We start from the raw sequence: 24,314 nt of genomic DNA, 5'->3' as shown, positions 1-24,314 counted from the left end.
GGTAGTGACCTGTCAATCAGCAGGTAGCCCCACCCGTAAAGCATCCCCTGCTTTCTGGTCTGTTGGACTCTAATGACCATAATGTACTAAATGAACATCATGCTGGATTGAAGAAGACTTGAAACTAGAGATTGAGACCATAAACTCATGTTTACAATGTTTACTGAGATAATACAATACAATCTATACAATCAGAGAGGAGGTGCCCCCATGGTGGCCAGTAGAGAGAATGCATCTTTAAGGACGTCCAGCAAATTAGGCCTTGGTAGTGAAGATGCGTTGAGAATGGAGACAAAACAGCAAATTTGTTAGTACAGTTTGCTATTTTTGCTTGTCAATTAAACTTCCAACACAGATTATTGGTTGAAGACAACTGTTGTCATGGACTTTGTCTCACCACACCTGTTTTATCTCTCTCTAGTAGAATAAGCTCACCTTCATCAGCTGCAAATGCGTTCCCCTCTTCTTCCTCCTCCATCTGCATCTCCTCCTCCTGTCCATTTGTCTGTCCACCCTGCATTAAGTCTTCTTTCACCTCCTCTCTCTCGTCTTCCTCTTTCTCCACCTCCTTGGTCTCCCCTGCTTTTCCTCCCTCACCCTCAGCCTCGCTGCTACCGTCACTTTCTGCACCGAAGCCCTCGTCCAGGGCCATTTTCAGGGGGTGGGACTTCCTCTTGGAGGCAGGCTCTGGCTCCTGGTCTTGCTCCTGCTCAGCCTCTGCTTCCTCTAGACGACGTTTCCTGGCTATGGGGCAACCCAGAATGCTAATGGGGGATGAAAGAAGTGCGGTGGGGAGAAAGGCGTGAATTCCAAGCAGTGTTGTAATCGTAAATCACAAAAACATCGAACACAACTTCATGCACCTCATCCTGTCTGTGAGTGGCTTCAAACAGCATGATGGAGGGTGTTTGTGTGCTTTGACATGAAAGATGGAGTGGTTGTTTTGGCAGAGAATGAGTCAACACATGTGGCCTGGGGGGGACCACAACCAATCTCAGACAATTGACTGGAACGTTTAATGACCAACTTGAGAGACAGGCGGGTGAGGCGGTGGAGGGTGAAATCCAATAAACTCCCTCTACTCTCACCTGGGAGATGCCGAGGGAGTTTGAGGGATGATCTATAAACAAAGTGAATCTGAAATTGCCTGCTGAACGAATACACATGTAAACAGATAGCTAATATCTGCCCCTCAATAAAGAGGAGTCACAAGCCAGTGAGCTGCCCTGAGTCTTGCAGGGTCTCTGAGGGCGAGTGACATGGCGAGGAGGAGCTTGAATAAACCTGAAGAATTCACTAACAGCCCTATTAGATTCAGATGTAGTAGATATATATATCTATATAGATATATAGATATAGATATAGATAGAGAGAGAGAGAGAGAGAGAGAGAGGTTCCTCAAAAACCTATAGTCTCATCTCAAGCGCTGACAAATGTTTTAGCCTTATGTCTGGTTTATTTCTTTGCGATGGGATTTGATCTGAGTTCAAGACTCAGTGCTCTCGACTACATCACAGATGATAAAACGCTCTTCACATGACAGCAGTGACATTTTCATATTTATTCAAGCTAAAAAAAATAGGAAGGGAGCTACAGACCATCTTACATTGGGATCCAGCCACGATGCCAAATCGGACGCCACACCCATCCTTCAACTACAAGCCTGTAACGTTGTCTGTCAGGGTTGTGTCGCTATCATGTTGTCAAAATGTCTAGCTCAGTAGTCTACACCTGCTCTCATGTAGTTTTGGGGTCTCCCGGATCACATTGCGCCATGATGACTCACACAAAGACTCACAAGGTGAAAGATGAGCATTACCACTCTCATGTATGGTCATCATGAAGCTCCAGCCAGCAGCAGTGACATCCGGTTGTAAATGTGACTGATGTAATGAAGGATGCAACACTTTGGTTTTCATGTGTGACAAAGGAGTGAGAACATGGGATGTTTAGAGGTGCTGCTGGGTGGATAGTCAGTCTCTATGCTAAGCTATGCTAACTCACTGTGGCGGTTACTTCAAAACGAGCATGAGGGCGGAATCGATCTCATCATCGAACGCTCTGACGAAAGCCAAGAAGCGTATTTTCCATAATGGCAAAGTTTTCCTTTTTAAGGGATCAGGTGGTAATTTGGGTGAGAGGACAAGGACAGACAGAGAAGAAGGACAGAGGGGGCGGTTTATCTGCCCTACCTTCTGTGTCGTGAATATCTCCCACTGATATGGCCAGAGCCACTGCATCCAGGGGTGGGGCAGCTGGATTGATGGATGGAGGTTAGAGATATGTTTAAGTTATGATGCATTTTAGTCCCTATGCAGAGGCAATGACAAACACAGGCAATAAACAAAGCAACGACATGCAAACTGAGCACACATGTCACACAAATGCACAGAGACATGTCCCCTCCCACCCATCCAGCAAACACACATAATGCATGAAAAGGTTGAGAACATCATATAGCATGTCGTACATCAACCCGGCCTATATCAGGTTACTATGAGTGATACGGATCAGCAGAGTCCTGCAGTCATTTCCCTGCTCTGCTCTCCCCACCACTCATCTCTCTCTCCTCTCATTCAGGTTGCTATGACCCCTCAGGACGGCTCATTTCAATTCTCATTAACTTCCCGCCAGCAATTGCCCTTTATTACTCCAATTATCCTTAATATTAATTTCACTTATTAAAAAATGCTGTATTTGCATTTTAAATGAGGCGCTCTCTGGCCTCCCCACTATTTTTTCCCCGTGATCCAGAAATCCAAAGCCTTTTTTTGAGCTCAGATCGATGCTCGGAGGTGAAGTGTGACAAATTGAGAGAGAATGAAAAAATTATTTACAAAAAGGCTGGGTGGAGGGAGGGGGGTGCAATGGAGCCTTGAAAGCTTCCGTCTGGGAAACAGAGGGGAGGGACAGGGAGGAGACAGGGACGAGGAAGGTAGAGTAACAAAAAGTAAATCGCCGCTCTTCACGTCTCTACGATCGGATTGAAAAACAGATCTTACGCCCCTATTATTGCAGCTACTGGATGTGTTCAAAGCAGGAAATGGCAAAAGGCTGTGAGAAATCAATAGCAGCCTCTTGGACGCACTGACCACAAGCTGAAAAAATGCTGATGATGAGAAATGATATCTATATATATACACACACACACACACACACACACACACACACAACATCATCTAAAGAAGACCTGAAGTGAGTCTACAAGTGCTGGAGGCTCGACAGTGCACATTAAAGAACTTTGTGAGAGGGATTTGCACAAAGATGAAGGTGTTTCCTTACCTCAGCTCTTGTCCTACAAGCTCAATAGGAACTGAGGGGAAAGGGGGAGAGAGATGGGGGAGGAGAAGAAAGACACAGGGAGGGAGAACAAAGGTGAACGACTGCTAAAAGAAACTCAGATCAATAAATCACAAATGCATATGAATCCCATGAGGCTTCCTGAAAGAGGCTTCCTACACACTCGTGAGCTCACACAAACACACAAATCTGCATGCAAGCAAACACACATGCAAAAAAAAAACTAAACTAAACTACTTTGAATTGCGTTTCCAAAGAAATGTATTGCAGTTTTGAAAAGTTTGAATCACGTTTAACCAATAAAACAAATCAGGTCTTGGTTAGGTTTAACAAAAACATCACGGTTTAAATAAAATAACTATAGAATCTAAAGGACTTCAAACTGGACCCTAACATCAGCCTCCTGGGCTTGCTGACCTGTCCACCATCCAGACCCCCTACCTACGTGGACTGGATGTTTTGAAACTCATTACTGATTCATCAAGAGAAACCTGATCCACCACATAATGATATCCCTCAAAAGCAAAACAACATCAGTTTGTTTGGGAAGGAAACTTTGAGGTGAGCAGGCCGTTCAGGTTAGAAGTGTAAGTGCTGAACAGCAGGCTGGCTTTACCAAGCTAAGCTTAGTTGGTGTTAACAAAGCCAGGTTTAAAATTAATAAGTCCAGATTTACATGTAAGAAGAGCTCTGTTGCACAATTACAACAAATCTCCAGTTAATAAATCCAACTTTAAACCAGTTAAATCAATATGATGCTTGCTTATGAAAATTAAAATAAATACATGAGTGTTCTGTCTGGACCGCAGCTAAAAGCTGTTACATCGTTCAGTCAGTGAGGCAAACGTTACTCATGATGACTCAGTAAAGAGGCTTCCGCTCCAAATGAAGGAATATGGAAGCAACATGAGCCATAAGTCATAGAAGACAATAGAAGATCAATCACGGACAGCAGCACAGATTCAGGGTTTGCCTGCTGATCTGAAGGCTGTCCCTTTACTTTCTTTAAGCTCATTGCACCACAAACAGGCAAACCTCCTCAAGTTTAAAGTTAATAGGAGATCACAGTTTAAACTGCAAATTTAATCCAGACTAAACACAAGACTGACTTCAAAAGAGTTTTTGCTTTATTTTAGTTTTTTAAGTTTGGTGCGACAGGATGTTTATTTAAACCGTGGTTTTCAACATGTATCCTTGTTGGTACAAACCAGCCATACTTTAAACATAACACACACATCCTAACACACACATCGCTCTACCTCCTGGGCATTAGCTCAGGATGTAGAGCGGGTTGGCTGGCAACCGCAAGATTGCTGGTTCAATCCCCGGCTCCTCCTAGCTGAGTGCCTGGTGTCCCTGAGCAAGACACCTCACCCTAATTGCTCCTGACGAGTCCCTGCCTGGTTGACTCCGCCGTTGGTGTGTGAATGTGTGTATGAATGGGTGAATGTCAGTCATTTCTGTAAAGCGCTTTGGATAAAAGCGCTATATAAATGAGGCCATTGACAATTTACACACAGGCATGTACACTGAGGAGAAAGCCTCGATCAGCCAAACCGCACTGTGATGTTCAGAAGAAATAGTGACAATTATTTGCAGACTTCAGCAATAAAACATGATTAATTGTTGCACTTTAATTTATTATAATTGGCAAAATGAAATTAAACTGAAAAAACTGCCTTCATCAGACAGCACTTCTTTCAGGGGCAACTTATAGTAATTGCCTTCAAAACATTAATCAACCTCTGCTCACAAACAACACGTACACATGGCTGTCGGCAGGCTACAGACATCGATCGGGAGTCGAGCGATAGAATGAGTTTGGAGAAATATATCCGATTTTCATTTGGAGCAAACGGGAAAACATTATGATCCGGGAGAATCGAGCTCCGATATCACTGCATTAATCACACGGCAAAAAGACTCGCACACGGAACGCACACAGCGTTGGTAACTGTGTGGTTGTGTGTGTGTGTGTGTGTGTGTGTGTGTGGAGCTTCTCAGTTTCTCAGTCTTTCATCATGAATTTGGAGAAACTGGACGCCTGTGAACTGTTTCTAAACACACACTTGTAAAGAATGACATGTGTTAATATGTACATACACACAAACATTTATTCAAACGTATTCACACTCACACATAAGCACATACTTCCTTAACGTGCATATCGTATGTAGACAAACATGCATACTACTATTATGTATTCATGTCTTTGGAGTTTATGTCATATCTACCCCATTTGAGATGGATAGAGGGGGTTGATATGCAGCCAAAGGTGCTGGGCGGGACTAGAACCCAGGTCACTAGGACTCGGGACTCGCCATACTGAATGCGTCATTTGACGGAAACATCTGGATCATACCATCGTGTGGAGGCCCCCAGACTGCTTTGTTCTCAAGACATCACACATTAATTTGTTACTTCTGGCCGTTGCCATCTTGGAATGTTTGCAACTAGTGAACTGAAGTGATTTGGACTGTAGTGACCTGTCAATCAGCAGGTATCCCCGCCCCCAAAGCATCCCCTGCTTTCTGGTCTGGTGGACTCTAAATGGACCATGATGTACTAAATGAACATCATGCTGGATTGAAGAATACTTGAAACTAGAGATTGAGACCATAAACTCATGTTTACAATGTTTACTGACATAATACATCAAGAGAGAAGTAGGACCATTTTCTCATAGACTTCGGCTTCACTGTTCAGAGGTTGCTGCCTGGCAGACATTAATAAACACACACTTTTTCACTTTGAGATACACTTTGTTCTAGAGTTAATGAACACATACACACACACACACACACACACACACACATAAGCATGTACACAGACAGACACACACACATTACTGCTCATGATGTTAGCATGTGGAGGAAGGGAAGCACATGCAGCACACAAATCACAAACACTCACCTCTTATTCCCTTGGACCGAGTGCGAGTTCGTTTGTCGTCACCCTGTACACTCATCTGGGATGGAGGGAAGAGGAAAGGGCGAGAGAGGAAAAGGGTGAAGGAGGAGAGAGGACAGAAGGAAAGAGAGCAAAGGGACCAGGGGTAAATATCTCCACCACAAAAACCACAGGTAATGCACAAAGAGATCATCATATCTTTAACTGTAGTAAAACACACACAAACACACACACACACACACACACACACACTCTGCTTCCAGGGGCACGGCCCGGAAAATCCTAACTATGCTGAATATAATCATAGAGCAAAAACACACAGGCTGCTAAATAGCCATCGCAATAACCCTTTTAAGAGGAGGAGTGTGTGGATGAGTGTGTGCATATATGAATGTGTGGCCACTGCTTACTTCTGGCTTGCCTTTTAAGCCACAAAGGAGCAGGTGCTCCTGCCTCCAATGCACACACACACACACACACACATACACACACACACACAGACACACACACAAACACAGACACACACACACACACACACACACACACACATATTGACTCTGGGCCACACCTCCTCAGCGCTGCTTTCAGGGCTCTACAGCTATCAGATGCTTTTTAGACACAACGCACATGTTAGCTTTGACTACTGGGCTGTTTTTTTAAATCCCAAGTCTCTTTCTGTCTCACACTTCCTCCCTTCTGTACACACCCGCCCCCCCCACCCTCCCCCTCCAGTTGCTCACCTCCCCTCTCGTTGCCTCAGCACTTAGCTGCTTTGTTGCTTCTCTATAGTCATGTTGGCAGCACCACAGTGTGATTCAAACACGGGGGGCCTGTTTCTCTTCTTCATTTTCCTCTCCCTCTCTCTACTTGGCACGGCCCTTTTCCTGCTAATAGACTACTTATGAAAGAAGGAGGGAAAGAGGGATGAGTGGAAGATGAAGCACGCTGTTGTTGTTGTTGTTGTTACAGCCCCCCGAGGAGGGGGCGCTTCATTCATTAGTGTCTAGCATTTGACCGGAGGTACAGGTGCAGGAACAAGCCCCTCCCTTCCTGTGTGGGTCTCCACCGGCCTCGGCCTGCTCTCCCCCACACTCCCCCCTCACCACTCCTCCCCAACACTCTAACCCTAACCCGGCGCTTTAATGTAGAAGTGTGCCCCCAGTGTGTGTGTGTGTGTGTGTGTTCTCTAGGTAGCAGCGATGAGACATTTTGCGAACATCCTTTTTAGTAAAAAAAATCTTAAATAAGATGATCATAAATCATAAGGTCTCCCTGCATAAGTATAAATACATTAAAAACATATGTTTGTATCCTGTAATCACTTTTGAGGTTAGAGAGAGGGAGGGAGAGTGGGAGAGACAGAGAGAGAGAGAGAGGAGGGGAGAGAGAGGGGGGGGAGGAAGAGAGAGGGAGAGGATGGGCGAAAGGGGGAGAGAGAGGATGGGAGAGAGGGGGGAGAGAGGGTGGAGAGAGGGAGAGAGAAGGTGAGAGAGAGGGGAGATAGGGAGAGAGGGAGAGAGAGGGTGAGAGAGAGGGGGGAGAGAGTGAGAGAGAGAGGGAGAGTGAGTGAGAGAGAGGGAAGAGAGGGGAGAGTGAGAGAGAGAAGGAGAGTAAGAGGGAGGGAGAGAGAGGATGAGAATGTGTGTGTGTGGTGTTTATTTATTTTGTCCGCTATTGTTGACAACAACCAACAACAACCATGTAACAACAATACCATTTCCCGGCACTGAACATATCCTTCCTATTTCTCCTATTGTAATAATAATAAAAGTAATATATAAAAATATACTCATTGTAAAAACTGTTCGTATAGCTGTGTAAATACTATAATTGTAATACAGAAATCAGTTCCTGTAATGCTTTCATTTACTGTAAGGATGCAACTCTCACCCTCAACCCCCAGGATCAGAGACCAGGATCCACAATATGGACTAGAAGTGTGGCCCTCAACTGTAACAATTTCCCAAAGCTGTTCTCAATGTCCACATAATTGTATTTCTTCTTCTTTTAATCTGACCAAAAGTTGAAATCCCACCTTTGATCTTATATGACAAAGAAAAGCAAACAGTTGCTAATGAGAAGCTGATACCAGGGAATGTTTGGAAATTTGAGCTTGGCAGTAACATTTTGGCGAATCAATGCATGAATCAATGTATTATTGTACTGTTCCTTCAGTGAAACACTGGTAAGGAGTGTGGCCGAACAGTGCAGAGGATGTAAATATACGATATAACGAGAAAAGTGGTTTTACTGTCTTTTCATTGATAGCTGCTGACTGACCAGTTGAACAGTAACGGTAACCGGTGTGATCAAGAGATGCAGCGAAGGCTAAACATTGATGAATCAAATCCCAACACAGTTGGATTTGTATGTTAGTCAACCACTTTGCATGAGGGAGTGGAAGCAGATCCTCTGGGTTGTGAGTAGAAGTGAGAGACAAAATCACATGAAATGATGATCTACCGTTGTGTTGCTCCCGTACTGTTTCATCCTCCTTGTATTGATAGTCATCGGATGAATCAAAACCTGGACTGAAAAGGAGGGCCCCTATTGCTTTCATGTTTGCGTAACCATAGTAACACGCATTTAAATAGGTAAGCACATCTGAGTTTCTCCTCCTTTTCCTGTCCCTTTTTCTCAATTTCAGCTCATTAAATTTGTATGAACACCAGAGCCAGTGAATCTGGATGCAGCCAGGCAGCCATTCACCTGATCCGCATGATCTCTTTCAAAGGGATTTTTAATGCACGTTCAAAACCTGGTCCTTAACCTTGTTGTCTTCTAATTAGACAACTCCTTGAACCGTCGGTTGTTCCACACAGAACCTGCAAAGTCTACTGCAGAACCAGCAAAGAGGAGAAGAGATGAGAGGAGGAGATCCAGGTGTGTGTGTGTCCGTGTGTGTGTGTGTGTGTGTGTGTGTGTGTGTGTGTGTGTGTGTGTGTGTGTGTGTGTGTGTGTGTGTAAGAGGTGGACTTGGTCATCGTGATGTCACCCATTTGTTTGTGGACTTTTAACTGGCATCTTTTTATTTTGCAACTAGTGAAGGACGTGACCATATTTGGACAGGTGGATCCGATGAAACACAGCAGAGCAGCACCCTTATTTAATCTGGATCCATCAGGATTCTGGTGTGAAGCTGCAAACAAAGTTAGCTTCATAATTCAAGGTCAACTTTCCAGCTAAGTGTTAGCTTATTAGCGTGGTAGCGACCTGTCAATCAGCAGGTAGCCCCGCCCCTAAAGCATCCCCTGCTTTCTGGTCTGTTGGACTCTAAATGGACCATAATGTACTAAATGAACATCATGCTGGATTGAAGAAGACTTGAAAGTAGAGATTGAGACCATAAACTCATGTTTACAATGTTTACTAAGATAATACACCAAGAGATCATAGACTTCTATACAAGCAGAGAGGAGTCGCCCCCTGGTGGCCGGCTGTATTTGCACGTGTGTATGTATGGTATAAATGTGGCGTGGAGCCACAGCAGCAGCAGCAGCAGAAGAAGAAGAAGGGAAATAAGGAAAATAAAGGGGAGATGGAAGTGGGGGAGGAAGAGGAGGAGGAAGACGGCTGTGTTGTACATTATCAATGATGTACTTCTTTGTGTGCTCCGGTAGGTGTAGGAGGCCGCTCTGCTCTGCATTCTGACAGCTCTATGTAAATGGCTGGCTGGGGGCAATGACTTCAGAGAGAAGGTCACCCTTCGTCCCCCAGACCTCATAGATGACTTTTTTATTAATTTTCAGGTTTACAAGAGTGGATGAGGAAAGGAAGGGGTTAAGGTAAGGCAGAGGAGTTGCAGAGGAGTTGCAGAGGAGTTGCAGAGGAGTTGCAGAGGAGCGACGAAAACTGACATCTCCGAAAATTACCTGCGGACAGCAGTTGCCAATTAGAGTTCCCTCGACAGGCGGACCACGCGGCGCAGCCTCCATGTTGGATCGGCGCGCAGCGAGCCCTCCACAGTTTCACTTTAATAATTCACACAAGGCAGAGAGGAGCGGCATGGGGGGAGGAGCGGCATGGGGGGAGGAGGGCGGGCAGCATGCTTCTCACTTCATATGCGAGAAGATTGAAGCCCCTTTTACACAGAAGATTCTGCCGTAATGGAGGAAAGGAGCGTTTGGATAGAACTTTTTTTGTAGTGTTTAGATAGAACTTTGTTTGTAGCGTTTAGATAGAACTTTGTAGCATTTAGATAGAACTTTGTTTGTAGCGTTTAGATAGAACTTTGTAGCATTTAGATAGAACTTTGTTTGTAGTGTTTAGATAGAACTTTGTTTGTAGCGTTTAGATAGAACTTTGTTTGTCTGTGTTTAGATAGAACTTTGTTTGTAGTGTTTAGATAGAACTTTGTTTGTCTGTGTTTAGATAGAACTTTGTTTGTAGTGTTTAGATAGAACTTTGTTTGTCTGTGTTTAGATAGAACTTTGTTTGTCTGTGCTTATATAGAACTTTGTAGCGTTTAGATAGAATTTTGTTTGTCTGCGTTTAGATAGCACCCTGGCTTTGTGGAACGAGTGAGACGTTACAGGGGTGGCCGCGGTCTCGTCTATGGACTCGTCGACCATGTGACGCATTCAATGAGCGTAGGAAATCTGATCAGCTCAATGCATCAAAACAACTACGAAAGGTGAATTTTTGCGCATCTCGCATGTTTACATGACCCTTCAACCGCAAGTGAAGTTGCTGCATCATAAACATGTCGATGCGTATAACGGCGGCCTCGTACGAGCAACTGCCGTCGTTTTATCTGCTTCGGAGCTACGCTTTGAGCTTGTTAAATCCGCAGGCGGCGTGTCGCCCTGGCAACGCGTCTTCACTACGTCACGTCTTTTCCTCCTCGGGTGCTCGGAGGGTTTAGATCAGGGGTCTCAACTAACCTGTGTGCTTGCTAAAGGTAGAGTCTGGGCGAGGCTAGGCCACATCAAGTATTCCACAAAAATGGGGGACCAATGTTAGTGGGTGCGGCTTATATTCAGGTGTGCTCAATAATCCAGAAATTACGGTACAAGTGACCAACGTTGCTAATTTGTGTTGTTGTCACGAGCCTGAGCTCTGGTAGCTCACAAGTGTTAAAAAATACAAAACGCACAGGGCAACGACTCACGCAGATAAAGTGAAGAAAAAAATGTGCGGGCCGCATTAACACCAAGCTTTGATTTCAGGTAGGGGGCCGCAAAATATCGTTCCAGGGGCCGCAATTGGACCGCGGGCCACGAGTTTGAGACCCCTGGTTTAGAGAGAACGGCGTATCGACTCGTCTTGCCTCTGATGCTGCTCTGTGACGACCTCCACGACCTGGCGTCTCAGGGGCGTAATATTCTGTTACGCCTTTCCGCGTTGGCGAGCGTTCAGACTGACGACGGGGTGGAATAACGGTGGAATACTCCCACAATGAAAAGGCTGTCTAAAAGGGGCTAGAGCATGTGTGACTGCATAATGGGTCAGATGTGACTGTGTGCTGTCAGAGGTTTGCCATTTTTGGAATGAGTCATCGTCATTTGACTTCAGTGTTGCTTTCATCTCCAATCCTGAGTCACTCTGCTTCATCTCAGTTTGCTACAAAAAGAGAATAAGAAGGTCTGTGTGAAAGCCAGGTATCATAAATGCCCGGCCAATCAGATGAAGCCGCTGAAACCAATGCCTCTCTCTCCTACTCCCTCTCTCTCCCTCAGCAGCAGAAATCAACTAAATCAATAAAAGTCATCGCTTCAGATGAACCCGAGCCATCATGGGGAAGCAAAACTACTTTTAGTGGACCCAGGGGAAAACAAGCACCACCCCCACCCCCTCCTGCCTCGCCACCTCCACTCTCGCCATCTCTTTGTTGAGTGTCACACTCTCAGTTGTGATGCGCTGGGAAAAGGAGGAGCAGATGTTTACACAATGGAGGAATAACCTTGAAACAGTGGTCAGAAGTTCGACAAGGACCAGATTTCAGGATGTGCACTGCCGGTCAGAGGCTCTGCTGATCAAGTAGAATATCATGGACAGAAAAAGAAAAGAACGAGCAGCTCAAGGACATCGTTTCGAGTTTCTTTTCTTAGATTGTGTTTCATTACAAAAAAAAAGTCTTGTGAAGTGAATTCAGCAGCAGGAAACGCTGAGCTGTGCCATGCTGAGCTTAACTAAACTCATCTAAGCTGAGGGAAGGATGGACCGGGCCAAGCAGCAGATTAGATGTGCTGTTTGATTCATGTTTATCTGCCCACACACACACACGCTCAGACACACACTCACACACTCAGACACACACACACTCAGACACACACACACACTCAGACACACACACACACACACACACACACTCTCACACCCCTTCCAGTCTGATTCTGCTTCCTGGGCATTTCCCCAAATCCCTAACGGATGGAGAAAAGAGGCAGTCTGAGTGTGTGTGTGTGTGTGTGTGGGGAGGGGGTTGAAGAAGAAGTGGTGATGGGGAGGGGGAGGGGTTGCAGGGCCTTGTCACTCACCATGATTGGTCGATGGCTCTGCAGTCTGTGGGAGGCCTGGCAGCGGCTGCTGGTCCTCTCGCCTCGTGTCCACCGCTGGTTCACCAGCTCGCCCCGGAACTCATTTTCTACAGGGAGAAGGAGGGAGGAGGAGGGGCGAGGGAGAGAAAAGAAAGATAAGAGAAGAAGAGTTGTCATATTAAATAGACAGCATCAGCACCAACAGACAGGGCAGCAGTTTGGATGGAGGGTGGACGGGGAGGGTGGGGGGGCTACTCTGAGGGAAGGTCGGGGCACTCAAGCATGCTGCAGACACTCCTTTATTAACTAAAGGAACAGTGTGTATGCTTTACTCACACACACACACACACACACACACACACACACACACACACGCACACACACACACACACACATGGCTAAGTGCCCCAGCTGGGGTCCTTGTCAGTCTGCTATTAGAATCAATCAAATTTGCGCATTTTTATCGAGCTTTTCAGGGTGCATATATAAGCGAATGGGGGGGATGGGCAGTGTGAGATGAGAGGGGTGAAGAATGGTCAGTAAATAATGAATCATATACATAAATCTAGCCTTCTTTTTTTTCTCCCCCTCTCTCCCCTTTTTTTCATCAAGGTAATAGCTCTTCACTCTATCTTCCTGATCGGCCACGAGAAACATACTAAATCTCTCACAAACTGCTTTCTTCCATTCTTCCTCATCTCAGAGTAGCTGGAGGCGTTCGATGCCCAACACAAAGTCGTCCTAACGCACATGGCCACAACCCGTCCTCCTTCTGTGCTCAGTTCAGGGAAAGTGCACACTATTTCTTGAGGACTGAACTTTTCAACTAGTGGCGATGGAAGACTCTTAAGCTGTGAGACAACAAGTGCACGCCACTCACTTGACACCCCCCTCCTTTATATGCGCCACTGAGCTGGTCCAGTGAAATCAGATTTGTTTTCAGATAGATACACACAACCACATCTACCCTTTGGCTGTCACCTTTCCATGGAGTGTGTGTGTTTGCAGCAGGAAGCAGAACGTTGTGAAAGTTTCTCATGACTTCTCTTGTGTGTGAGCTACCTATCATCATCATCATCATCATCATCATCAGCAATGTTGTGAAGAGTAAATGCGACACAACACAGCTGAAGTTTAAGGCAAAAAACAACTGCATCGATGAAATGAGCTGCAGAACGGCAACCAAACCAGGTCCAGGTCTTAAAACTTTAAACTCTTAAAACTGGTGCAAAAGTGCACCATGAGATCTGTCCGTCTCTCCTTTCTCGGCATCCTTGCTGCTCTCAGAGAGACTTATTTCTCTGCTGTCCTGTACGTGAACCCTCGGTGCATGCAGAGTGCACTCTAAAAGCAGACAACAAAAGGCCTGTACCCCCCCCCCCCCCCCACACACACACACACACACACACACACACGCCCATCCCTACTTTCACCATTAAATGCAAACCTCAACAAAGCCCAGCCAGCACTCTTTGCAAAATGCCTGTTTATCAACTTTCAATCCAACCTCAGGAGAAATGATTACAACAGCAATACTGTCCGTCTGCATCTCTAGCTCAGCTGTCTGCATAACTTGCTTCCTTCTTTCTTTCGCTCTCTCTCTTTTTCCTTCCTTCTTGAAGGAGTGGATGGAAGTGAGCATCGGCCCTGTGTTGTACGTTTGGAGGCTGAGGAGCTGAGAGAGTGCTTCCTCAATGCCAAACATACAGTATAACAGTGTTCTATTAGGACAAACTGCCTCAGGCCATGTGTCCACATCCTCCTTCTTTCAGTCCAGAGCCACAGCGGCGTGTTGGGCCTGCGTGAGACATCTGCCATTTAGAAAAGCAGGCAACTAGGCCAGAAGAGGTGGCTCGATCTTTCATCTGTGGTTTCTTGTGAAAACTGGAACCCCTGGATCCTTCGCAGATGAAAAAACATCAAAACCAATTTGTCTTGTCTGCTCTTGTGTTCTTTGGTCAGATTCTGTTCGCTGCCACTCGCAGCTCCTTATTGTGTTAATCAGGGTTTGGTTAATCAGGAGTGAGGGTGGGGGGAGATTCAGATATTTACAGGATACTTTGGTTGTAGCAAAGTGTTTCTGTGAGGCAAAGAAAAAAATCAAACCTGTTTTCAGATCAACACATGTAGTCTATAAATTGATAGAAACCCTCCTTTACCAGAAAACAAAGTTGGGCTTGAGTAATACAATTACATGCAGGCGGCTTACTGTACTGGGACAATGGAGCAAAGAGGCCTAAATCCATGGTTAGATTAAATACCAGGGTGAACTGTCTGTAGCAGTATTAGTGTAGGTACAGGCCTGGCCAGCTGGACACCCCTGGTCCTGTTAAGTAGGATTTAGAGGCAACTTAGTGTGATTACGGCGAACACACAGAGAAATCAAAAGTTATGGAGTGGGATGGTCTCGTATTACTCACTGCTTTCTTTGTGTCACAGGATGAAAAAAACAGTAACCAGATTATCTGGCAGATAAAATAGAAAAAATAGAATTCAGATAAGTAATTCTGTCAAAGCCCTCGACTGAATTCCCCAAGTAAAAAACAGCCGCGTTGAAGTACAAAAGGCCAGTATTTTGTCTGTGAGGTGGTTTTATCAGATATTAGGGAGTTAAGGGGCGGGGGTGTGGAAGGGAAGGCGACGCCATGGTAACCAGCTTTTGCAAGGCACTCCCCTGAGGGCCACCCTGACCTCAGCTTCTGAGAAACAACACTAACCATCGGGGAACTGTGCACCTGTATGTCCTCCATGAAGGCAGCAGGGAGCAGTTCTGCATGGCATGCCTTTTCTACCATTGCCTTTCTTTTTAATTAATTCTGTATTTAAAAAAAATATATTTATTTCCTTTTAACACATAGCATGAAATTCATTATTTCCAGGCTTTCATTTGAAATGTCTCGTGTCCATTGAAAGCCTGGCCAGCCCTGACCTTTGCTTGTATTGCTTAGATTTCTGATCGGCTCTGAATGACGTGGGTGCAATTTGGCCCCAGCTGCTCCTCCAACATGTTTATTGCCCCCCCCCCCCCCCCCCCCCGCACCTGCTGTCCTCACCACAGTGCTATTCAACTCTTCATAGAGAGGTTTCCTCTTATCACGATAAGCAAAGAAAAAACAGAAGCAACTTGATATCGGGGCCTGAGCTGCAGCTCCATAAGCAGAAGGCACCAATAAGCTAATTCTGTAATCCCCAGAAACTAGGCTACGATTCACAGGAAAAGTAAACAGAAGAAAAACAATAGGTGTGTTATCATATCTGCATATGATGCCATAAATCTGGTTTGTTCCGTACATTAAACCTAACATTACACTGAGCAAAGGCTCCTTTTGTGCTTTTTATCTTTAAGCTTTAAAACAACTGCAGCCAAACATAAGTCTAGTCAATTTTAAAAGCAGCTAGTCGCTGAAACATCAACATAAATGTACACAAGCAAAGTATAACTCCAGATTTATCAATGAAGAACCCTCACATGGCTCCTCAACATGGGCGTGTTTCGGGAAATCCTTTCCAGCATCTGAAAGAGGTTGTAGCATCTAATCAGTTGGAGTTTGCCAGACATTGGAGCCGGCAGTGCAGCGGGAGGATGGAGAGCAACTTAAAGAGCAGCTGACATAACAGCGTGTATCATCATCCCTCATCTCTCTCCTCCATCTTAGGACGCAGGTGCTTTGACACACAGCACATTACGTGGCCATCTAAGCAAAGCGCGCGGGGGGGGGGGGGGGCATGAAAAACACAACGCATACGCTCACTTCTTCGGGCTGAATCCGATGATGATGAGCTCTTTGAAATCCGGCGAAATGTGCAACTCGAGCCTGACTGCCTCGCACGTTATTTCGGACCACTTTCCTCTCCTCCTGCGCATTAAACGGGCTGACATTTGAAGAGACCATCTCTGTTTTTGCTGCAGAGGATCAAATGGCAAACCCCTCCCTCTCTCCCTCTCTCTCTCTCTCTCTCTCTCACACACACACACACACACACGCACACACACACACACCTACTGTAATATGGTCATATTAAGACAATAATCGGACATATAGCACACGTTAATGTAACAAGCCAGAAACGGCTCGTGTGCAGCGCGCGGCGGCTCGTTGAGTCGTGGAGGTGTGGAAGGTGAAAGTAGAGGACAGAGTGGAGGACACACTTTAGGTACGATTCGGGTCGCATCCAGAGGAATAGCATCTAGTCCACGTCCGGCAGTACTAGCAACAGAGAAGTCACCGAGAAGAGAACGCGCCATAGTTGCTTCATTCCCACTTCTTATTATGAGGCATCAGCTTAATGACCAACATCTTATGACAGTATCCTCCTCCTCCTCCTCCTCATCATCATCATCATCATCGATGTAATAAATCAAACTCATAGAAGATAAAGAAAGCAACCTGCCAAACTGCTGAGAAACGGCAGCTGTGAGTAAGTTTTAAATCGAGGAATCGTAAAAATATGAAAATGTGAAAACACTAATCGCGACAAAAGCAGGCTACCGGTGTGAGTGGCGAGGAGACATAAGTTATGTTCCTTAGATGCCGAGATGTATAATAATATACATCTATGTGTAGCTTCTCATCCAAACATAAACATCGGATTACCTGGATTCAACAATATTTCCTTCGGGCTGCGGCGCGGCGTCCTCGCGGGGTTTTCAGAGTTGGACTTTACGAAAAGAAATCTCGAGTAAAGGTTTCAACAAGAAGCGATCATCTATCCCGTTACAAATGTCCACATCTGATCAATAAAACGCGCGAGCGAAGGTTTGTTTCGTACGCGCGGCCTCTCCACACAGCGCACCGGCGCACGGATCCGGATCAAGGCGTTGAGATGTTACTTGTTTGTAAGCAAAAACATGGCTTCATTTGCCTTTGTCAGCGAGAAAAAAAAACGTAATATTGACTTACCTTTCCCTCATGAGCCATTGTACCCCCCTCCATCCCTCTCCACACCCCCACCCCCTTCTCCTCCCTCCGCCCTTTGCCATGACATCACGGAGGCTGTAGTAAAACCTCCTGCATCAGATGGGCAGGGCTTGAGGTCCCCCTTACTACACGGCAACTCAATGGGCATATGTATACCCCCCCCCCCCCCCCCTCCCTCCCAAACACATATACATCTTCTGAATCCTGACAACTTCAAACTAATTGTGTCTGCGTCGTCTCTGCCTGCTTTTCTTTCACCTCTGCGCATCGCGAGCAGTGCACGCGCCTCTCCGCGCGCCGCAGCAGCACTACGTTACACACCAGAACCCGGTCATGTTTTAAACATCTCCTAAGAGTTCCTGATGTTTCACAAATGCACGATGGAGGTTACAGCTACTGTAATCCTTCACCGCCGTCCCCCACACATCCTGCAGAATGGAACGGTCCAATAATTAATTGAAGGGATATGTTTTTCTAGGACTGTAGTAGTTGTATGCCTTGCACTGACAGCATCTGATAATTCCTCCGGGCTTTAACACAGGCAGAGTGCTCCGGGAGCTCTACGGAAATATGTGGATGATTTCCGGGGAGGTGAAGGGGTGGAAGCGCAATATTTGGATTATCGCAGAGAAATAATATAGCGCAGAGAAATTGTTGTGAAGCTTGTAGGAGTTTTAAGAAGAGTGATCAGTGTCAGTTAGATGTGTTGATAGCTTTTTAAGTCTCACTGAGAGTAATGCCAACTGTCAGCGCAGCTGCAAACAGCAGTCAGTCTTAATAGTGCAACTTGGAGTCACTCCCGAATGTTGCGCACACCGCAGCTCTGTTCGGCTGTTTGGAAACCATTAGTGGGAATGACAACCATTCACAACCATTCATTACAAGCCATTTGAGAATAGTCCCCACAAATGCCATCCTTTATCTGCTGTCTCCACGCCGTGCACGCAGGGAATATTCAAAAAGCCCAACCTTCAGCTTTCAGAAATTCTATTAAATTCTTATCTCTTTGCAGCAGGCTCTTTTTGTGCAATCCCATTGTTATGCATTGGAGCTGAAATCAATCACCGGCCGTGCACGCCACATCAGTATGATTTCAGACTACTGTGGGCTCGTAGAGAGGATTCACTCAACAACAGCATCAACAATCCAATAAACAAAAGGGGAAATATGAGAAAGCCCGGGCCCTGATCCAGCAGGGGGGCCATGAGGAAGACTTGGGCCTACAGGTCAAGGCGCTCAGAGCCGAACAGCATATTCCTCAAGGTTAGAGAAGATATGAAGACATTCATACTACACTAAAATTACTCTTATTCTTGCTGTAGTGAGATTTCAGGACTGTGGACAGCTCTGAATGGCCGGGCATGAGTTGCTGTTTTCAGGACTCTGGACAGCTCCGACCTGTGAAAGCCTTCACAGGACTTCATGAGCTGCTGTTGAGACAACAAAGGCTTTTGATGGTTGTTTTACTCCATCTATCTGTCTATCACCACACCACACGCCTGTTGCTAAATAAACATAACAACATTAACATTTACAAGCCTGAATTCTTTATAACTCAAGTCAATAACACTAACCTTAAACAGAATACTTCATTATTTACAGTCGTTTTGCCTTTTATTTTAAAGGATAAAACATTGTTTTCTCTGTTGATAAAATGTGCATTTTGTGAGGCCAATTTAAACCAACTGACTCCCTTTTTTCTGAGTTTGAATATATGAGTGGGTGTTATTCAACTATAAACACAATAACCACAAACCTAACTGAAACCTAACTAAAATAATCTAGAGTAAACCTCATTACAAGCTCAGATACACGTGTGTTACTAAACTTATATGAAAGAAATAGAAACGCCTTTCTCCCTTTCAGAAACTCAATCCAACTAAAGTGAAATAAATGGACATGTTCTGTCAGCTGGGGAAACTTTCCCTCTGCTGTAACAAAGTGTGTCTGCAGATGCAGATGGTACCAGAGGCCTCCTGCACTTTAATGATCACGTCACTATAGCAGACTATAGTGATGTGGCAGCCAGCATAAATATTAGATGGGGCAGCAGCTGACTGGGCGCTGAGGTTGAGACGGGGAGGCCCCTGTAGTCCCTCGACAGATGGAACAAGCCGACAGACTAACACAACAAAAAAAGTTTTTAATAAGCCCGCAGCTTGGCATTGTCCCCACGGCCCCGGGGCCACACAGTCCCCTAGGGGACCAACTGTCCTTTGTCTGGCCAGGTTTTACGACGGGGGTCGAAGTTTAGTTGCACTCATAAGCTGAGGAGAAGTTTCTATACATATATAGAAACCGCATACAGCTGCTTTTAACTATTCTACACAGCGACACAAACCGAGGGGAGACCCGCAAACAGCTCTTCGTCCCTCGGTTCATTCTAGCCGGTAGACGCGCAGACCCGCTCCAGAAACGGAGCTCAGTCTAACCGGGACGCAGATGCCGGAACACAGCATCTTTAAATTGACGCAAACAAGTGAGCGATACGAACCTAGAAAGGTGCGACACAGCTTCATGATTGCGGTCCTGCTCTGGGTCTTCCTTCAGTCCAGCAGCGACCGCCAAGCGCTGCTGCTAAGTTTACTTCTGCCAGACAAAGTTGCTCAAACTTTACTTCAACTTCGCCTGTCGGGGAGGGGAGGGCGGCTGGGCGGGACGAGCGGCTGACTGACACTCCCGGAGAGCCAATAGGAAAGATCCATGTCCTCCTGCTGCCGGGACCTGCAGCCAATCCCGAACTCCCAGTCTCAGCTTTCAACAACAATAGCCTGAAGAGCAACAAAGAGCATCTGCTGTGCCAGGCAACTTCTCACACTAAGCCCCCCAGCAATCTGATTCAAACTATAGAAAGCTCATGCAGCTTATTCCCATTTGAATGTATCTCAAACCTGGGCATGATCTACAATGATATACAAACTGCAAAAGATCCCAGAACAAGTACAGAGCTGCAGAGACCACGAGAAACGATGAGTTGAGCAGGGCTTCTGTATTGCTGTTGCTTATGAGTTGCTTTAGTCTAAGTACAACCTAATGTTCACTGGTAGGATTGTTTTCTGACCAGATGTAAGTTAGAGGAACAATTTCACTACAAGCCTATTCATAGTGTCTGAGTCTGGGACACGCAGACAGTTCTTCCCTCCCAATAGCAGATGGTCTGCCAGATAATGAGCTCTCCCATTGCTTGCTCCCATTACCAGTGAACCCCCCCCCCCCCCCCATCATATGTTGGAGAGTAGTGAATGGGGGACACACACACACGTGTCCAACTAAACCAAATTTAACTAAACTTAACTATAGACATGTTTTATGTATCCAACTAAACCAAAATATACGAAGATAAACTTAAGATGTCCTATTTTATATGTCCATCTAAACGAAATTGAACTTAAGATGTCCTGTTCAATGTATCCAACTGAAGCAAATTCAACTAAACTAAACTTAAAATGCTGTGTTTTATGTATCTAAGTAAACCAAATTAAACTAAATTATATTGAACTGAAAAACGTCCTGTTTTATGTGTCCAACTAAAGCAAATTTAACTAAACTAAACTCAACTAAACTACTTTATGTGCATCAGTGTGAACAATTAAACACCAATTAACAAACTAATTGAACACACGGAGACATATTTGAATTTGAACCACATTAAACCAACCAATTCAACTTTTTAAACATTTATGACTTGTATTATCTGAACATCAAATCTTTAAAAATCTCAATATGTTTCCCAAGTATCTCCTCTCCTCATCTGTCCCAGTTCTTAACCTGAGAAAGTACCAGAGAAACGCACCTAAATAATAAATCCAGTCCTTATCAAACTGGCTTTGGTGTGTTTCGACAAAGAGGGTGCTCAGGAGGACTGCTGGGCAAGTTTTTATCTGAGGGACCCAGACATCTTCTTGTATTCTTCCTAAGCTCGCTGCTCTCATTAGCCTATTAACTTCACTATTCACCCCACCCTGCTGTTCCACTGCACCCTGATAGGCCCAAAGACACACACACACACACACACACAGAAACACACACAACCCCCCTCTCCTCTTATTCTCTGCTGTGTATAACAAGCAGCTGAACTCTGACATAGCCCCCAGCTGTTCAGGAGTCGGCAGTGACAATAAGTTTAAACACACACACACACACACACACACACACCCCCACACACACACACACACACACACACAGAAGAGTAATAAACAGGACCTTGTTGATCATTATTCAAGAATCCTCTTAAATGTTCACTCCTACGCTTCTATTATCATTATTCAACATCTCCACTAGTAACAACTTTCAACTGAGCTAGTAGAGAGACAGAAGGGTCAGAGCTGCGCTGGAGGGCAATCCTTCTTCTGCCTTTAATAAATGTGCACATTTGTCTTTGATGGAGCCAGAAAGTGGAGTTGGTGTTTCGTTTGGGGAGATACTCTTGATGGGTGAAAAGACAAAGAAGAACTTTGTTGAGCTCAAGTATTGATCTCATAGTACTGCTCTTGATAACACCAGGTAGATAACACCGTGGCTTAATTCCCTCCCTCACTTTCCCCCAACCCCCTCTCCTCCTCCCTAACATCCATGCAGCGTGATGAAGCCCAATATCTATCGATTAGATGCAGCTATGGGCTGGTTTCAACACAACACAACAGGAGATATGTATGTTTATATGATGACAAGCAGCAAATCACAACCATTGAATGTTTGGGATTTTTTGATGCTTGAAAATTACTATTCATTGATTATTCAAATAGTTTATTTTTCTTTTGATTGACAAATCAATAAATAGGAAATTGTTCTGTTGTTTTCTTGTCGAGCTGCAGTGGAGGAATAGAAACAACACACACACAACTTAATCTGAGACCTCATATTAACTTCAGATTGTATTTCTTCAGACTCAGATGTTGTCCCCCATCACTCACATTGACATTTGATTGACTTGACAATTTGAAACCTTTTCTTTGACACATTCAACATGGTGGTGTTTAAAAATATCCTGCTGCCTTTGAACATGCACAGACGGCCTCTGGCTCTTCATTACTCACTTATTGCACTTCATTTCTCTTTTTCTGGGAGTTATGAATGTTTAACAGGCACACACACACACACACACACACACACACACACACACACACAAACACACACATAAGCCCCTTTTAGACAGCCTTTTCGTTGTGGAGTATTCCGGCGTTATTCTGCCCCGTCGTCAGTAAACGAGGCGGAAAGGCGTAACAGAATATTATGCCTTTGAGACACCAACGGAGGTCGTCACAGGCGTGCTATCTAAACGTTACGGTTCGCGCCATACTTCTACCTGCCTTTCCGCCATTACGTTGGAATCGTCTGTCTAAAAGGGACACACGCTCTCTCTCTCTCTCTCTCTCTCTCTCTCTCTCTCTCTCTCTAAGGGAAAGTAAAAGGCCAAGAGTCAGACAAAGTTTGTTGTTGATGCCACTGTGGATGACTGTCATCCCGAGATGCCCCATCCGCATCTTGAGCCTCACGGGGGGGGGGGGGGGGGGGGGGGCAAGACACATGGAATGGGGTCAGCTCTGCCAAAAGGCATCACATCTCCTCAGTCCTCAGTGTCGTCTGCCCCTCTGTCTGTCCACTGGACGTCTCAGTCACGTCCACTAATCCAGACGTCCTGTAGGAGGGTTTGATTTCTCATTGGTGTGAGCAGCAATGCAACGCCTCGAGCCATACAGCATCTCAAAGAGTTGTAAACAAGCGCTCCTGGTTCAGACTGGCATCACAGCGCTCAGACCCTCCTCCCCAGGCCCCACGCTGCCTGGCCCCCCTAAAGTCAAATTCTTTGAGGCCTCCCTCCTCCTGATTCCCTAACTTCCCTTTCTCCACCCTGAGTCGCTGCACCTTCTCTCCACACTTGACCCTCGTCGTCTCCACTGTCTCCCCATCAAGCTTTTACTCTCTTTTAGCCCTCTCTCCCTCCACCAGCAGCAAGCTGGACAAATATGCACCCTGAGCAGCGGTAAATACAGGCAGCACTTCACATACAAGGCCTGATTACAATGACAAAGGCTGCCACACTTTAGGGAGGAGCTTGAGCAATTTGGAGACTGCGGGGGCCATTGAGCGAGTGGCATACTTAATGGGCTTTGTGTGCTAGAAGAAAAGGTTCTGAGCTTCTGGGCCCAGCTGTCACTATGGAAAATATCAAACTAACACAGCACCCGACGCTCTTTGGCTTGCTCTCTTTTCTTATTCCCCCCCCCCCCCCCCCCCCCCTACACACACACACACCCACCCTACCTCCATACCTCTCTCTCTCCACTCTTTTTTCTCTACTTAATGAGCACAAAAAAAGTGAAAGCTCAAGTCAGATAGAAAGAACAGAAAACTAAATGACAACTCCCTCTCTTGATCTGTCTCTCTCTCTCTCTCACACACACACACAGCCATGGTCACGCACACACACACACACACACACACACACACAGGCAAATATAATGCGCAGTAGGCTGACTCCAGCAATGATTACAACCCTAAACCCTGAGGGATAAATGACATTATTACATTTCACTACTTAATTAAGTGTGTGGATACTCAGCGTTAGCCATCATGCATGCATAATGCAGTAAGATATAGTCACTTCGCTTCATAAAGCACCCTTTCGTTACCAAACGTACAGCAGAAGGAAAACACACAGATCTGTGAAGAAAAAGGCATGCACAGAAACATATGGAATAAATACACA

The 24,314-nt window shown here is 45.4% G+C and overlaps 1 protein-coding gene across 9 annotated transcripts in view; it reads right to left on the bottom strand.

Moving 5' to 3' along the window:
- LOC311017183 (myelin transcription factor 1-like) overlaps positions 1-20,139 on the bottom strand; it is a 45,680-nt gene extending 25,541 nt beyond the window's left edge. For 6 of the 9 annotated variants that reach the window (XM_084015374.1, XM_084015375.1, XM_084015380.1 and 3 more), the window contains exons 1-6: positions 20,100-20,139; positions 12,687-12,793; positions 6,214-6,268; positions 3,283-3,313; positions 2,193-2,255; positions 403-764 (exon numbers count right to left, since the gene is read on the bottom strand). In XM_084015374.1, coding sequence (XP_083871500.1) covers positions 403-764; positions 2,193-2,255; positions 3,283-3,313; positions 6,214-6,268; positions 12,687-12,793; positions 20,100-20,124 — 643 coding nt within the window. In that variant the 5' untranslated portion in view covers positions 20,125-20,139. Of the gene's footprint in view, positions 1-402; positions 765-2,192; positions 2,256-3,282; positions 3,314-6,213; positions 6,269-12,686; positions 12,794-17,281; positions 17,438-20,099 lie in introns of those variants that run through there. The other 3 variants (XM_084015376.1, XM_084015381.1, XM_084015377.1) reach the window with 3 other exon arrangements.
- Positions 20,140-24,314: the final 4,175 nt, after the last annotated feature.

The sequence above is a fragment of the Eutrigla gurnardus genome (assembly GCF_963514095.1).
Source record: "Eutrigla gurnardus genome assembly, chromosome: 8".
In the NCBI taxonomy this organism is placed as follows: domain Eukaryota; kingdom Metazoa; phylum Chordata; class Actinopteri; order Perciformes; family Triglidae; genus Eutrigla; species Eutrigla gurnardus.
The sequence above is the reverse complement of the archived record's forward strand: the minus strand, read 5'-3'. Positions and strand labels throughout refer to the sequence as shown.